The following is a 15,623-nucleotide window of genomic DNA, read 5'->3' as shown; positions in this document are numbered from 1 at the left end:
CCCTGAGCCACTCGGGCTGCCCTGAAGAATAATTTTTAGAGAAATCAGAAGTAAGTCTACCTGGGAGGCTTTCAGTCCCCCAAATGAAGCATAGTAGGGAACTAAAGAATGGGCAGGAGGGGAGAGTGCTTTTAGTTTTTCCTTTCTTTTAATGTCTTTTATCTGGTTTTGGTATTAGGGTAATACTGACCTCGTAGAATTAGAAAGTATTTTCTCTGCTTCTGTTTCATGGGAGATTTTGTGGAGAATTGGAAACATTACTTCCTTAGATGTTTGGTGGAATTCATTGGTGAAACCATCCAGGGCTGGTGATTTATTTTTCAACAGGTTATTAATTATTGATTTAATTTTTTTAATAGGTGTGGGCCTGTTCAGATTGTCTATACTTCTTGTGTGAGTTTTTGCAGTTTTTGTCTTTCAAGGAATTGGTCTATTTCATCTAAGTTATCAAATTTGTAGGGATCTAGTTGTCCATAATATTTCTTTTTTATCTTTAACGTCCATGGGATCAGGTCAATTATCCTTGGGATGTTCTTCTTTCATTTCTTATATTTTAAATTAGCATCTTCCCTCTTTTTTTCTTGGTTAGGGGTTTATCAGTTTATTGATGTTTTCAAAGAACTAGATTTTGGTTTCATTGATTTTCTCTATTGATTTCCTATTTTCCAAATTGTGATCTCTGCCCTAATTTTTATTGCTTTTCTTTATCTTGTTTTAGGATTATATTGCTCTTCTTTCTCCAGTTTCCTAGGGTGGAAGCTTAGATTATTAATTTTAGATCTTTCTTCTCTTTTATTTTTTTTAAGATTTTATTTTTAAGTAATCTCTATACCCAATGTGGGGTTCAAACTCACAATCCCAGGATCAAGAGTCACATGCTCCACTGACTGAGCCAGACAGGCACCCCTTAGATCTTCCTTCTTTTTTAATATAGTCTTTCAGTGCTACGAATTTCCCTCTAGGGGCACCTGGGTGGCTCACTTGGTTAAGCGTCTGCCTTGGGCTCAGGTCATGATCCCAGAGTCTGGGATGGAGTCCCAAATCCCAGGACTGAGTCCCAGGATCAAGCCTCCCATGGTTGGGCTCCCTGCCCAGCAGGGAGTCTGCTCCCTCTAACCCTCCCCCACTGTGCTCTCTCTCTCTCTCTCTCACTTTCAAATAAATAAATAAAATCTTTTTTTTTAATTAAAAAAATAAATTTTCCTCTAAGTACATCTTTTACTACATTCCACAAATTTCATTAAATTGTATTTTCATTTGTATTTTGTTGAAAACATCCAAAAAGAGAGAGAGAGAGAGAGAGGCAGAGACACAGACAGAGAGAGAAGCAGGCTCCATGCAGGGAGCCTGATATGGGACTCGATCCCGAGACTCAATCCCAGGACTCCAGGATCACTCCCTGGACCAAAGGCAGGCGCTAAACCACTGAGCCACCCAGGGATCCCCTTCTTGAGACTTTTTTGATTCATGCATTAATTAGAAGTATGTTTCTTAATCTCCAAATATTTGGGGATTTTTCTGCTATTTTGATTTTTAATATAATTCCATCAGTCTGAGAGCAGACATTGTATGATTTCCCTTCTTTTAAATTTGTTCAGGTTTACTTATGGCTCAGAATGTGGTCTATCTTGGTGAATGTTCCATGTGAACTTGAGAAGAATATATGTCCCACTGTTGTTGGATGAGGTATCCTACCAATGTCAACCACATTCAATCGATTAATAACACTATTGAATTTGACAATGCCCTTACTGATATTCTGCCTGCCAGACTGTCCGTTACTGACAGAGGAGGGTTAGGTTCCAACTATAGTAGTGCATTCATCTTTTTCTCCTTGTAGTTCTACCAATTTTTGTCTCATGTATTTTGATGGTCTGTTGTTAGGTGCATAAATGTTAAGTAATGTCATGTCTTCTTTGAGAATTGGCCCACCTGGGCCAATTTATAGTTTTTTATTATTGTGTAATACCCCTCTTTATTCCTCCTTGCCTTCGAGTCTGCTCTGTCTAAAATGACTTTAGCTACTCCAGCTTTCTTTTGATTAGTGTTATCACGATATCTTTATTCTTTACTTTTAATATGTGTCTTTATTTTCAAAGTGGGTTTCTTATAGACAACATGTAGTTGGGAGCCTTAAGTTCTCAGATCCTAGTGAACATTTAGAGATGGGGATAATAGGATGACTCAAATGTTTTCTTCACAGTTGATAGTTTCATTCACTGAGATAAAGAATGCACAGAAAATAGCAGGTGTGAGAACAGAGGAGATGAGTTGCTCTGGTCATGCTGAGTTTAACATGCCCACCTATCTGTTGAACATTCCAGAAAATAGGGACTTGGTGGATCTGGAGTTCGGATTGAGATGGGGATTGGAGACAATGATTTTGGACTTGGAAGTGCTTTGATCGTGACCGTGGCCCTGGGAGAGGGTAGGGGAAAGCCTGTGACTGGTCCCTGCTTGGGTCACAGGCTGACTCTGGGGTACTATATTTATGTCTTTCAAGGCCCTTATTAGAAATATAGTTTGGAGAAAGGAAGGAGAATTTCCCCAAAAGGGAACAGAGGAAGGCAGTTCACGTGGACAAAAACAATCAGCATCTCTCTCAAACAGGAAGAGGTGAAGGTGAGGGAAATGGCCCTGGGAGGAGATTGAGGGTGCCCCCAGATCAAAGGGAAGGTGGGAAAGTCAAGAGGGTGCAGTCTAGGAAAGAGGGTATGGCTGAAGAAGTCCTGCCATGGATTTGGGCAATTCTGCCCTAGAGGGTCTGTTGGATGTTTGTGTCCTGGGAAGGCTTGAGAGGTGAGAGTAGAGAAAGCATGGGGGTAGAGGGATATCTCCTTCAGGGAACTCAGCTGTGGAGCAAGAGCAAGAGAAGGGCAATAGCTGGAGGGGGTCATGAGGTCCAAGAAAATTCATTTTTTTAAAATTTTTATTTATTTATGATAGTCATCACACAGAGAGAGAGAGAGAGAAGCAGAGACACAGGCAGAGAGAGGAGCAGGCTCCATGCACCGGGAGCCCGATGTGGGATTCGATCCCGGGTCTCCAGGATCGCGCCCTGGGCCAAAGGCAGGCGCCAAACCGCTGCGCCACCCAGGGATCCCGAAAATTCATTTTTTGAGGGATTTTATTTATTTGCTTATTTGAAAGAGAGAGAGCGAGAGCCAGAGAGCACAAGCTAGGGAAATGGCAGAGAGAGAAGCAGGTGCCCTGCTCAACAAAGCCTGATGTGGGACTCAATCCCAGGACCCCAGGATTATGGCCTGAGCTGAAGGCAGGTGCTTTACCAACTGAGCCACCCTGGTGCCCCAAAAATTCATTTCTTTTTCAAAAATTCATTTTTAGACAAAACCTGAATTTCTCTCTATGCAGAGAGGAAAGGCCAGAACAGTGAGAATAGATGAAGATGTAAGAATGAGGGGTAGTTTTTAGTTATCTATTGCTACATGGCAAGTGATTCCAAAATTCTGCAACTTAAAATGACAAGTATTTATCATCTCATGCACTTTCCAAGTGTCAGAAATCCAAGAGCAGCATAGCTGGGCACTTCTTCACCAAGGACTGTAGTGAGGTTTACACTCATTTTCTAGGACTGCCATAACAAAATACCACAGACTAAGCAGCTTAAACAACACATGTTTATGGCAGGGTTGGTTTGTTTCCAAGGCCTCTCTCACTGGCTTACAAATAGCCACTCTCTCGCTGCTTTGTCCTCATATGGTCATCCCTATACTCACGCACACCTCTGGTATGCCTCCCTCTTTCTACAAGGACATCAGTCTTATTGGATTAGGCTCTACCCTAATATCCGTGATTTAATCTCATCCCCCTTTTATTTATTTTTTTTTAAAGATTTATTTATTTATTTATTTATTTATTTATTTATTTATTTACAATGAGAGAGAGAGAGAGAGGCAGAGACACAGGAGGAGGGAGAAGCAGGCTCCATGCCGGGAGCCCGACGTGGGACTCGATCCCGGGACTCCAGGATCACGCCCTGGGCCAAAGGCAGGCACTAAACCGCTGAGCCACCCAGGGATCCCCTCATCCCCCTTTTAAAAGCCTCCTCTTTAAATACAGTCCCATTCTGAGGGACTGGGGGTTAGGACTTCGGCATATGAATGTTGGGGGGGCGGGGTGGGCAATGCACAATTTAGCCCGTAACAGTCAAGATGTTGGCTGGAGCTGTGGACATCTGTGACCTTGACCAGGGTGGGAAAGCTGCTTCCAAGATTATCGGCTGTTGACTGGAGATCCAGTTCCTCCCCACAGGGGCCCCTCCTTAGGGCTGCTGGTCCCCATGACATGGCAGCAAGGTTCCCCAAGCCAAGCGATCTTAGAGAGAGGAAGGGGGAAACCACAAAGCCTTTATGAACTAGTCTCAGAGCTATACCTTATTCTATTTGTTAAAAGGAATCACCAAGTCCACACTCAAGGAGGGAAGAATGAGTCTCCGTCTTTTGAAAGGAGAAATGTCAAAAAATGTGTAGACATAACCATTGCAGTAATTGGTAAAGCAAGAGCCCCAGTGAAGGAGGCCAGAAAGGGCAGAGCTGGAGGGGTTAATGAGAGGCCATCAGGACATCCCTTCCCCTGGGCAGTCCCTTATGTGCTCATATGTAGAAGGAAAGGCAGGGAGTTGGAAGAACTGGAGGTCCAGGGGCATCTCTCTTTTTCCTGTGGTACAGAGTGAGTAATGGGAGGGAGCTTTAAAATAGGGGTTTTTTTGCAGAAAGAGCTGACCATGGCCCTTGGGAGGGTCTCAGGCATTTCTAAAGTCCTAGAAGAGGTACAGGCCATGAAACTGCCCTGGCCTGTCTTTGAGGTGGTGTGACACATCCCTGGTGTGCTCGGCTCAGGGGTAGGACTTTGCAAGTTGTGAGCAGGAGTCCTACTTCACAGGAGTGCAATAGACCAGAGGGGGGCACATGTCGTGCAGTTTATTGTACTTTATTTTTGTGTTACATTTATGGGTATTTGTAAAACCACTTTGTTCCCAGAAAGATGAAAGGCACTGTCCCAGCTGGCTGGGATAGGAATAAAGCTAGGATGCAGGCTGACAGACCAAAAACAGAGGGGGTGAGGGGTCATAATGAAGCATAATGAAGTTGCTCATGGGGGAGGGCATGATGCTGGGTTAGGGTGTTTCTGGAGGACATGGCTTCTGAGGTGGAGCAGTTCTGGGACATGGGAAGACCAGGGCCAGTGGCAGGGGAGTGAACATCACTGGAGTCTGGGGGCCAGAGGAGTGGGAGTCCAGGATAGGCAGGGGGTAACTGTGAGGCACATCCTGGTGTCTGGAGAAGGTTGATGTGATATACATGACGGTCAGATGCCACGGGTGAGGGGACAGAGGGTGATAGAGACCATGGGTGGGCTTCAAATTTCTCCCTGGAGTAGGGAAGTAAGAAGCCAGAGTGGCAGTGGGGAGCCAGGGGCAGGGCAATGCCCCTCTGCATCCTTCCCACCCATCATCTCACTGGTTATGTGAGGCAGGGAGATGGTCCAGCCTCCCTTGAGAGAACTTCTGGGAGCCAGGATTCAGGTAAGAGTTTCTTTGCACTTTTATACAGACCCTTAAACTTTCCCAGAGCAGAGGAAGTAGGACAAAGTGCATTGATTTTGGAGTTGGGCAGAAGAATCCCATTCTTGTCTGACCAGTTTAATGGTTTTGGCAAAATCTCTATTTATTGGCCTCTGTTGTTCTACCCACAAAATAAGGATAGTAGTTATCTCCTCCTACAGCAGGGTCTGCTATGTGGGAAGTCCTCTCCTGAGGGCAGCTGTTAGTTGTAGGGATGTCAAGGTTTCTACTACCTAAATGAGAATAAACAGATCCCCCAAAGTTTGCCTGGCTGGCTCCATCTTAGCTGAGGTGTCCTGGTGATGGGTGGTCACCTGGGCCTATTTCTCCACAGACAAAGGAGTGGAAATGTGGCCTCAAGTGTCAGCAGCCTGATGCTTGTGCATGATAACCCCTCAGGAGCCTCAGGAGTGCTTCCTGGAGAAGTACTGGAGGCACAAACAAACATTTCATGGGTCCTCCCTGGGTGTCTCTGACCTCACAGAGACCCTGCAAAACTCCAACCATTTCCATTTCAGGAAGGAGCACACTAAATCACTTGCAGGACCTGCTCCAGCTGGCATAGCTGGTGGATGGCAGAGCCACACTCTCCCATTGTACATACCACCTCCCCAGCCCCCTATGGGGGACCACTCCCATGGGTCAGCTCAGGGCAGGGAGGCCCAGGGCCCTGAGCATCTGTGGGAAAGTTGGGCTGCAGTGCCCCCAAGGACGCCTTTCCTAGATTCTCAGCCTCTGTCTATGCCCAAATGTCCCAGCCCAGGGGAACAGGGACAGGACCAGGACAGGAGGTTCCATGCTCCTTTGGAGTTAGAGAGAAAAACATAAGCTTGGACTTTAAAAAGGAATATACAATCTGATTACTGTCTTTTTGCATTGTAGGTGCTCAACAAAAGTGGAAGATTTAGATTGGCATTAAATATATAAATGCTGTACACTAAACACAAATTGGAATAAGAAAATTCTTTGTCCACCAGAACAGTGGCAAATGGCTCTTTGTCATGTTCACCCACTGCCTACACCCCTACTTTTCTCTCATCTCCCCACTCACTCTGCTCAACCCAAACATGCTGACCCCAACATCCTTTGCACTTTTCCCTCTGACTTTGCTAGAGTTGCACCATCCTTGGAGAAGGCCTTCCCTTCCTTCCACTGTGAATTCTTAATCATCTTTTAAAGTCACTGTCGAAGCCTCTCCAGGGATATCATTCAGGGTTTCATTGAACAAGCATTTCCTGGGGGCAGGCCTGTGCTAGATGTGGGGAGCACAGTGATGAACAAAATAGAACCAGCACACCTCTCAATGCTCACTAGGGATGTGGGTGAAGGGCCTGTGCCCCAGGTCAGGACAACAGCAGGCAGGGCCCACCAGTCTCCCTCCTTGGCCTGCTGCAGCTAATGAGGCCTGCCAGAGTGCTCCCAAAACCCCTAGGAGGTAGCCAGGTGCTGGGGGCAGGTTGGAAATGAGGCAGATAAGGATTGGATTCCCAGCTGTGCTGCTACCTAACTGGGTCACCTGCCCTCTGTGGGGTCTCATGTAAGAAGTGGAGAAACACCTGTGTACCTGTGTTTTGGGGTGCTATGAGGCTTACATAAAGTACGTCACATGTCTCTAGCTACACTGGCTGCTTACCTCAGCACTCCCCATGGTGCACACACCATGTGTGGTGGGTGATGACTGGTTTTCACAGATGTCTGAGCAGATAAAATTTGTGCTTCTGGATGACAGGGACTATGTCTTAAGTATGTTCAAAACCACCCATGCTACCTATATCAAGCCCAGTACTGAGTACAAAATAGATGTTCAATAAAGATGAGGTAAGATGGAAGAAGATCCAGAAAGCATCTTCTCACCCTGGGATGGAACTGTGACTTATTTATCCATCTATTCAAGAGTCATATTTCTTGTGGGGCTCCTGGTTAAGTGTCTGCCTTTGGCTGGGGTCATGATCCCAGGAACCTGGGATCAAGCCCCATGTTTGGCTCCCTACTCAGCAGGGAGCTTGCTACTCTCTCTTCCTCTGTCCCTCCTGCCTGCTCGTGCTTGCTCACTCTCTCTCTCTCTCTCTCTCTCTCTCTCTCAAATAAACTTATAAGATCTTAAAAAAAAAAAAAAAAGAGTAATTTTTTGAGCCAGGCCCCATGCCAGGTACTCAGGGCCATGTTGATACACACACATGGCCCCTTCTTCCCGGGGCTCCACGCAGCGCCAGAATGTCAGAATGAGCACTAACATTCTGCTTTCTCTCTTCTCATAGGCTGGGAGGACCTGCTGCCTCAGGATGTCAGCCTTCAGGCTGGTAAGAATTGCATCTGTTGCATTAGGGTTTATCTGGGAAGTTACCAAAGGCTAGCTAGGTCAAATCACTCAGGGAGAGGCAACAAGGGCCCACAAGGAAAACATCAGAGACAAGGGAATATGGGGAATAAGACAGATTATATTATATAAAGAAAACAAGTTTGGCCCGTCTCTGGGCCTGGGCAGGCGGCCACACTTGGGTGGTAATCCTTCACTTATATATAGGACTTAAATGCCTTGACAAAGGGATTTCTCTTCCGTTGTCTCATTGTAACAGTTGCAGGGAGCTTACTTAGAGTGGATGGAGATAAAATACTGGGCCTGATCTCCACCTTGGGCTCTGCACTGTCTTCTCTCGGCTCAACAAACATATAAGTGCCTGCAGTGTCTCAGTGGCCAAGAGATGTCCCCATGTGGGAAGGAAGCAAATGAGACATTGCCCTGTGCTGGGGTTGGGGGAGGGGAGGGGGCACGGGCCTCTGGGCAGCTGGGGTAGTGCATGCAGGATGAGAGAACCTTGGGGGCTGGAGGAGCCCAGATGAGAGTTCTCATCCCAACCCACTCCAGAATTCTGACCCAAACCCAGGAAAGCCAGATAGTGGAAATTCGTTTCTGATAAGAAAATGCCCCAGCTATTCTTAGATGCATGCAAAGCCACAAAGTGGCCATTGTCTCCTTCTGGCTGCTAGATCCACACTGCTGAAAGGGGACAGCATCCCCCAGCAGCCAAGGGCTCCTGAACCAAGCCCTCCAACTATCTGAGTCACAGAAGGCTGGCTAGGGTTTTTTTTTTTTTTTTTTTTTTTCCAGAATAGAGTTGGGCTGTTTTAGGCTAGAGAGAGAACACATGTGGTCTCAAAATTCAGATTGCAAGGGCTTCTGGTAACTAAATCACACACAAACATTGGAACTTGATACCATTTTGGAGCATGAGGAGCACGCATTGCAAAGCAAAGCAGGCTTATTTCACAAAGGAATATACCCATGGGATGCATTAGTCCCAAGTGTCCCACTGGGAAGTAGGAATAATGACACCATTGTTTTGAGGGTTAAACTTGGTCATTCCAAGCCACATAAATTCCCAAACTTTGATAAACAACTTTAGGATCATTAGATATTCTGAAGGTGTACAGTGGGTGAGAGTGCTCTAGGCATGAGAAATAGCACACACAAAAGCTCAGAGGGATCCAGGTTATGGTGCATCTGAGAAAGTACTAGGAGCAGGTGGTAAGTACCAGGGCTGAATCTGCTCTGTCCACAGTGGTGTCATGAGCCCCAGGCAGTACTGAGTGCTATAAATGTGTCTGCTACAAACTGCAATGTGCTCTAAGTAAAAAACCCATGCCAGATCCAAGGACACAATATGAACAAAGAATGTAAAACATCTCACTAACAATTTTTATGTTGCTCACCCATCATTTAAATGATAATATTTTGAATATATTGGGTTAAATAACAACATTCATAAAATTAATTTCACCTATTTTTCTTTGTTTTAAATGTGATCACTAGAACATTTTCAATTTCATGTGTGGTTTGAATTCTATTTCTTTTTTTTTAATTTTTATTTATTTATGATAGTCACACACAGAGAGAGAGAGAGAGAGAGGCAGAGACACAGACAGAGGGAGAAGCAGGCTCCATGCACTGGGAGCCTGACGTGGGATTCGATCCCGGGTCTCCAGGATTGCGCCCCGGGCCAAAGGCAGGCGCTAAACCGCTGCACCACCCAGGGTTCCCTAGAATTCTATTTCTATTGGAAGCCCTGGCCTGGACCACACACTAAGGATTTATATATTATGCATTGTATACAGCATCCCTTTCTGGCAGCTGAGGGGATATGGTATGAGTAGATTGGGCTGGATCACTTGCCCCACCCCTGAGGTAGAAGGGGTGGTACTCCTCAAGAACCCCATGAATTGAGGAGAGGGAAGTCCTCAAACAAAAAAATGAAGACTTTTAAAGAAGATAATTAGATCTTGCATTGCCAGTATATCGTTTCAACCATTAGATTTTCCCGGATTTTGGCTTTGGGGATCCCATCATGTGCATGCACACACCAGGTAGCTGACTTAAGGATGAACAGGCAAATAGACCTTTCTCTTTGCCATGATTACCAGCTTCTCTACCTCCCACCCCATGGACAAAAGAGAAAACCCAGAGCCTGGTGCTGCCATACATTCTGAGCTACCCCAAGGCCCTGGGCTGAGCATGGTTCTTCAGACACGTTAATAAATCCCCATCTTTCTTCCAAATGAGGACTATGAATGTTAACATACTTGTGGGCAGAGGGGCTGGAAACCCTTCAATGCACAAGACTTGTTGGATATATTTTGAAATTCAAAGCACCTGTTAGATTGGCCCAGTCTTGATGCATGAAGTCATAAACATTTGTTTGCTTGATGGTAAGTAAATTGATCATACCTTATCTTCATCCATACTTCGTCAGATAGGGAGGTGGTACAATGACCAGGCACTGGGAGGCATTCCTGGGAAAAACAGGATCTTTAACACCAGCAGTAACTATGCCATCTGTCCCTACAGAAGGGACAGGATTCTGTGGGTCTACTGATGGACCTGCACTGGAACTTAAACCAGAGACCTGCTGCTGGAGATCCCTCAATGACCCATATGACTTTCCATTTATTTAAGTACATGCAGACACAGACCATTTCTAGACTTGCCTCTTCTACAATGGAAAAGAAAGACAGTGGGTGAGCACACAGTATCAGGGCACCGTACCTGTTTCAGCGAGTAGGCCAACAGAGTCCACCCTTTTTGGGAGACATTAGTGTGAAGGACCAGGTCTCTGGGAATCGGATTGTTTATGGCTTTGGGTCTTTGGGCTTCCTCCCAGTAATTTCAATATCAGGCTGGGGCACTCCCACCTTCTCTCCAGCAAGAGCTCTTCCTGCAGCCAGTTGTCAGGTATTTCCCATTATGAAGAGCGGTGAGGACTCTTGAGGACTCCGAAGATCTCCCTGCTTTCTGCAAATCCTCCTCTGTTTTCTAAATCTCAGTAGAGACTCTTACATTCTTTGCAGCTGACAGCTGGTGCTTTTCTCTTCTTTTATTCTTTTTCCTGATTTGGCTGCTCTTGCACAGTCTTTTCCTGCTCATGGAGGTCACAAGGAAGCTCCAGTTTCTGCTACCTTGTTTCTCATTTATTTCCTAGGAGAGCTTTGGCCAAATAGAGAGGACAAAAGTCATGTTCTTTGATTTCTTCTTCTAGCCCATTTTGGGCTCATACCTCCTCAGTCTAGATCAGAAATGGTGCCTCTCCTTTTCATCTCTGGTTAATGTCAAATTTGCTATGAGATGCCCATCATCTACCTTTGACTTTTAATCTTCCTGCTTTGGTGAGCTCCCAGCTGTTTCAGCTGCACGCTGCAATTCCATCCTCATTGTAAGAAAGCTTCTACTGGGCCTTTGAGATTTCTGATGTGATTTGATTAGTTCACTGAGCCCAATACGTTGCACATGCTGGTTTTCTGTATCCTACAGCACTGTTCCTTGCTGTTCTTTTTAATTTAGCTTTCATTTTTATAAAGTTGTATAGGAATTAGTTTCCCACTTTCTCTTCCACTGAGGTGACTGCCAATCAAACTTTCTAGATGATTCTTTGATATTTCCCTCCCTGTTAGGAAAAAACATGTTCACAGTGCTTATTTGAGTTTTTGGTTTCAGGAATCATCTATTACTGACTTCCCGCCATGTAAGAAAGGCCTTAGGTCCTCAAGCCTAGCCCCACCCTGGGCACTCACATGTCTATTTTCTCCCCAAATTGTTAAACCTAGCTTTGGGGCACCCCTGGTGGCTCAGAGATTTAGTGCCACCTTCAGTCCAGGGCGTAATTCCAGAGACCTGGGATCGAGTCCTGCATCAGGCTCCCTGCATGGAGCCTGCTTTTCCTTCTGCCCATGTCTCTGCCTCTCTCTTCTGTGTGTCTCTATGAATAAATAAACAAAATATTTTTTTAAAAAACAAAAAACCTAGCTTTGATCAGATCTGCATGCAAAGTTTACTTATTTTATCTAAGTTTATTAGATAAACTTCTGTCTTTTGGCTTCCAGCATTGCTGTTGAGGAATCTGATACCATTCTAATTTTTGAGCCTTTGTATAAAACTTATTTTTTTCTCTCTGAAAGCTTTCATGATATTCTCTTTGTCCCAAGTATTTTGAAGCTTCATGATTATGTGTGTGGTTGTGGATCTATTTTCATTCCTTGTATTATTGACAGAAGCTTGTGCCCCAATTTTTTTTCCAGAGGTCTTATGGGGATAATATTCCTTCTTCAAAAATGTTTGTTACCTTTACACTGGAATGACAATTTGGCTGGGTAAAAAAATTATTTGATTTCTTTTTTTTTTCATTGTGGTAAAAAAAAGCATAACATTAATTTATCATCTTAACAATTTGTAAGCATACAGTTCAGTATTAAGTATATTCACATTTTTGTGCAACAGATCTGAGGATTTTTATCTTGCAAACTTGGAATTCAGTGCTCATTAAACAGTTTTCCCTCCCTCCTCCTCCAGCCTTTGACAACCACCTTTCTACTTTCTGTTTCTATGTTTTTGACTACTTTAGTAGTACTTCTATGAGTGGAATAATGCAGCTTCATCTTTTTGCAACAGGCTTATCTCACTAAGCATAATGTCCTTGAGGTTCATCCATTTTGACATACGTCATGCACCATATGGCAGGATTTCCTTCTTTTTTTTTTTATTTCCTTCTTTTTTAAGGCTGCATCATATTCCATTGTATGTATATACCATATTTTCTTTATTTGATCATCTGTCAATGGGCACTTGCTAAGCAGGGAGTCTGCTTCTCCCTTTCCCTCTGCCCCTCCCCCTTGCTCATGCTCGCTCTCTCTCTCTCTCTCAAAATAAATAAAATCTTTTTTAAAAAAGTAAATGTATATAAATAAATAAATATACACAGGGTTTTATTTATTGTAATCTCCTTTGGACACTTATGTGTATTTTTGTCCATCTTCCATATCTATCTTTTTCTTCCTGATCCTCATTCTAAAAATTTATGTTCATTCTGCTTACTCTCTCCTGTCAGTGACTTTTACTGTACTTTTAGCAGTGCTTGTTCTCCTACTATTTCCAATTCTGATTTAATTTCTGGTCCATGTTTATTCTTTTCTTCCATTTCTTTTGCGAGCTTTGCCAATTCACATTGCATCCTTTTCAGTTGTCTCAGCATCTAATTTCTGAACTCCTGCTCCTGCTCTACTCTTCAGTAAGATTTTGGAAACCGTGGTGAAATACTTGGTCACAACTTTCCACTGTTGTATGGCAGTTTTGCTGGTTGGTTGGTTCATTGGTTGGTTTTCTCCTGGTGAGTATTATTTACCTTCTCCTTTCCTCCTTTTGGATTTCAGTATCTTTGTATATAGACCTGTTCCTTCTGGATGACTCCTCTTTGAATGGGGTGAGCTATCTTGGATCAGAAGGAAGTTCATGTGGGTCAATGCCATGTTGCAGGCTAGCAGAAACCTACTGAGAATTTAGTCTTTGCTTCTCCCTACCCAAAGGGTTTGGGTGCTATTGGGCTATTCACAGGGCAAGGACTTTTTCCACCTCACACTGGGACTGTTACACTGCAAATATGGCTTGTCTGTTTCTAGAACCAAGCTAGGCCAGAGAATCTTTCACTGCTACCTCCCATCTCCCACTACCATTCTGGCAAGAGCAAGAGAGGCCAGGGCAGAAAAAGAAAGAGGAGGAAAGATAAGGAGAATCAGGAGGAAGGGGCAGGGGAGAGAGTATACCTCAGCCATCTTGGGAGGTCCTGGTTAGAAGGGACAGTCCTCAGGAGAGGGTAAGTCTTGAGCAGGAAGGGGAATGAAGAACAAGTATCTGATCACTGTCTTCTCTCTGCTCTCCAGGGTGATCATGTGTGGCTAAACCCCCTCTCTGCCAACAAGACCAGTGTGGCCATTGGATCCATTGTCAAGGAAACAAAGCCTGGCAAGATCTTGGTTGTAGATGATGAAGGCAAGGTCAGTGTGGCTCAGGGCCTATCCCTACCCCCATCCACAAACTGCCCTAATCCTGCCTCAGATTTCCCTTGACCTCAGTCAGAGACTAGTCCAGCCACCATGTCAGCTGATCTGCTGAGAACTTGGAGAAGAGGAGCAGCAGGTTGGACCACGTGGAGGCCGCCCCTTAGGGGAGTCTTTTTCCTTCATTCTAGGAACACTGGATCCAAGCAAAAGACCTTGACACCCTCAGCCCCATGCACCCCAACTCAGTGCAAGGCGTGGATGACATGATCCGCCTGGGGGAACTGAACGAGGCAGGCATGGTGCACAACCTCCTGATCCGCTACCGGCAGCACAAGATCTATGTGAGTCCTCCATTTCTACCCCCTCATCCAGGGTGCCTGATCCACATGCACTGATCTGGCTGGGGAGAAAAACAAGCACTGTGGGTTTGGAGCTAAGCACACTTGGTTCAGTCCCCACTCCTCATGCTCTCACGGTGTAAGGTGGGCAAAGAATTTAGGGCTTCTCCACCCCTGCTCTCCAATCCAAAATGGATAGGGTGATAATAACCTTTGAGGTCTCAGAAAGCTAACATGTAGCATGCCAGCACAGTGCCTGGCACACAGAAGGTGCTCAGTTAGTGTTACTTCTTCCTTTCGTCTGTGGCTGAGTGGAAGGCCTGCTCTGATAGCCAAATGAACCAGAGACCATGGGGGTAGGCATAGTCTGCCCAGCCCCTTCGTAGGCATATGGCAGAGACAGAGTCACCAGCCAGAAGACCCCTGCCCTCCCTCTGTGAAATGAGTCCTGTGATAGCCAGGAGGGCCATAGGGGAAGGTGTGAGTCCTTTTCCCAAATCCTAGCAGTGGATGGGAGGCTGACTCCAGCCCTAAGTCTCCCATCCCTGTTCCAATGCAGATTTTCCCAGGAGAAGCAGCATTCAAAACTGGCACCAGCCCACCCTAACTGGGTGTGGCCTAGGAAGTCACAGGGCCTGGCCCTCTCCTAGGGAGAGGTGGCTGGTGTGACTCTGAGCAGCCCTTTTAGAATGCTCAAAGCAGTAGGAGACTGGGCAATGGACCCCAAATAGAGGGAAAGGCTGGTCAGGAGAGTGAGGAGGCCCTGCGGGAGAGAGGGGACAGGACGTGCTGAGTCCACTCTGGCTGAATGTGAGTCAGAACCCTTGGAACTGATAACACCAATAAGCTAAAAGGAATTACAGTTTATCCTTTCCAAAGAGCTTATGCTTGCATTCTTTTATCTGGTTGTCACAGTCCTCGGAGTCAGAGATTAAACTCTCCATTCCTGAGATGAAAACTAGAATGTGGATAATCATGTGACTTGAAAAGGTGGCCATCCCTGTCCTATTCCCAGAGGGGCAGCCAGGCATCTTGGGGGTTCCAGATAAGCAGGTGGGGATCCTAGGAGGATCCTAGGAGGATCAGTGGAGGCTACAATTGTTGACCAGCCTCATGGAGGCCCCTGTGGGAGGCAGTGAAGACTCATGTCATAAATTCAGCCCCTTTTTATTGAGCCTTCTAAACACCAGAGAGGATGCTAAACATTTAATGTAGAGCACCTCATTTAATCTCCCTGTGAAAGCACTCACCCACAGCTTTCCTTCATAGTGAACACCCCTATCTTTCCAGAGGAGGATCTGAGCATTTGAGTGTCTTGTCTCCCTGGCCCAGAATCAGACCCACTTCCCACCAGACTCAGCCAGGCCTGGTAGCCCTCA

The 15,623-nt window shown here is 45.3% G+C and overlaps 1 protein-coding gene across 2 annotated transcripts in view; it reads left to right on the top strand.

Moving 5' to 3' along the window:
• The window catches only part of MYO7B (myosin VIIB), an 86,040-nt gene that overhangs the window by 6,034 nt on the left and 64,383 nt on the right, over positions 1–15,623 (top strand). The window contains exons 1-4 of one of the 2 annotated variants that reach the window (XM_072788716.1): positions 5,171–5,545; positions 7,843–7,884; positions 13,787–13,900; positions 14,095–14,247. In XM_072788716.1, the coding sequence (XP_072644817.1) occupies positions 5,501–5,545; positions 7,843–7,884; positions 13,787–13,900; positions 14,095–14,247 (354 nt within the window). In that variant the 5' untranslated portion in view covers positions 5,171–5,500. Of the gene's footprint in view, positions 1–5,170; positions 5,546–7,842; positions 7,885–13,786; positions 13,901–14,094; positions 14,248–15,623 lie in introns of those variants that run through there. The other variant, XM_072788715.1, reaches the window with a different exon arrangement.

Source organism: Canis lupus, chromosome 20 (assembly GCF_048164855.1).
Source record: "Canis lupus baileyi chromosome 20, mCanLup2.hap1, whole genome shotgun sequence".
Classification (NCBI taxonomy): Eukaryota; Metazoa; Chordata; class Mammalia; order Carnivora; family Canidae; genus Canis; species Canis lupus.
This window is presented reverse-complemented; position numbering and strand designations above follow the sequence as displayed.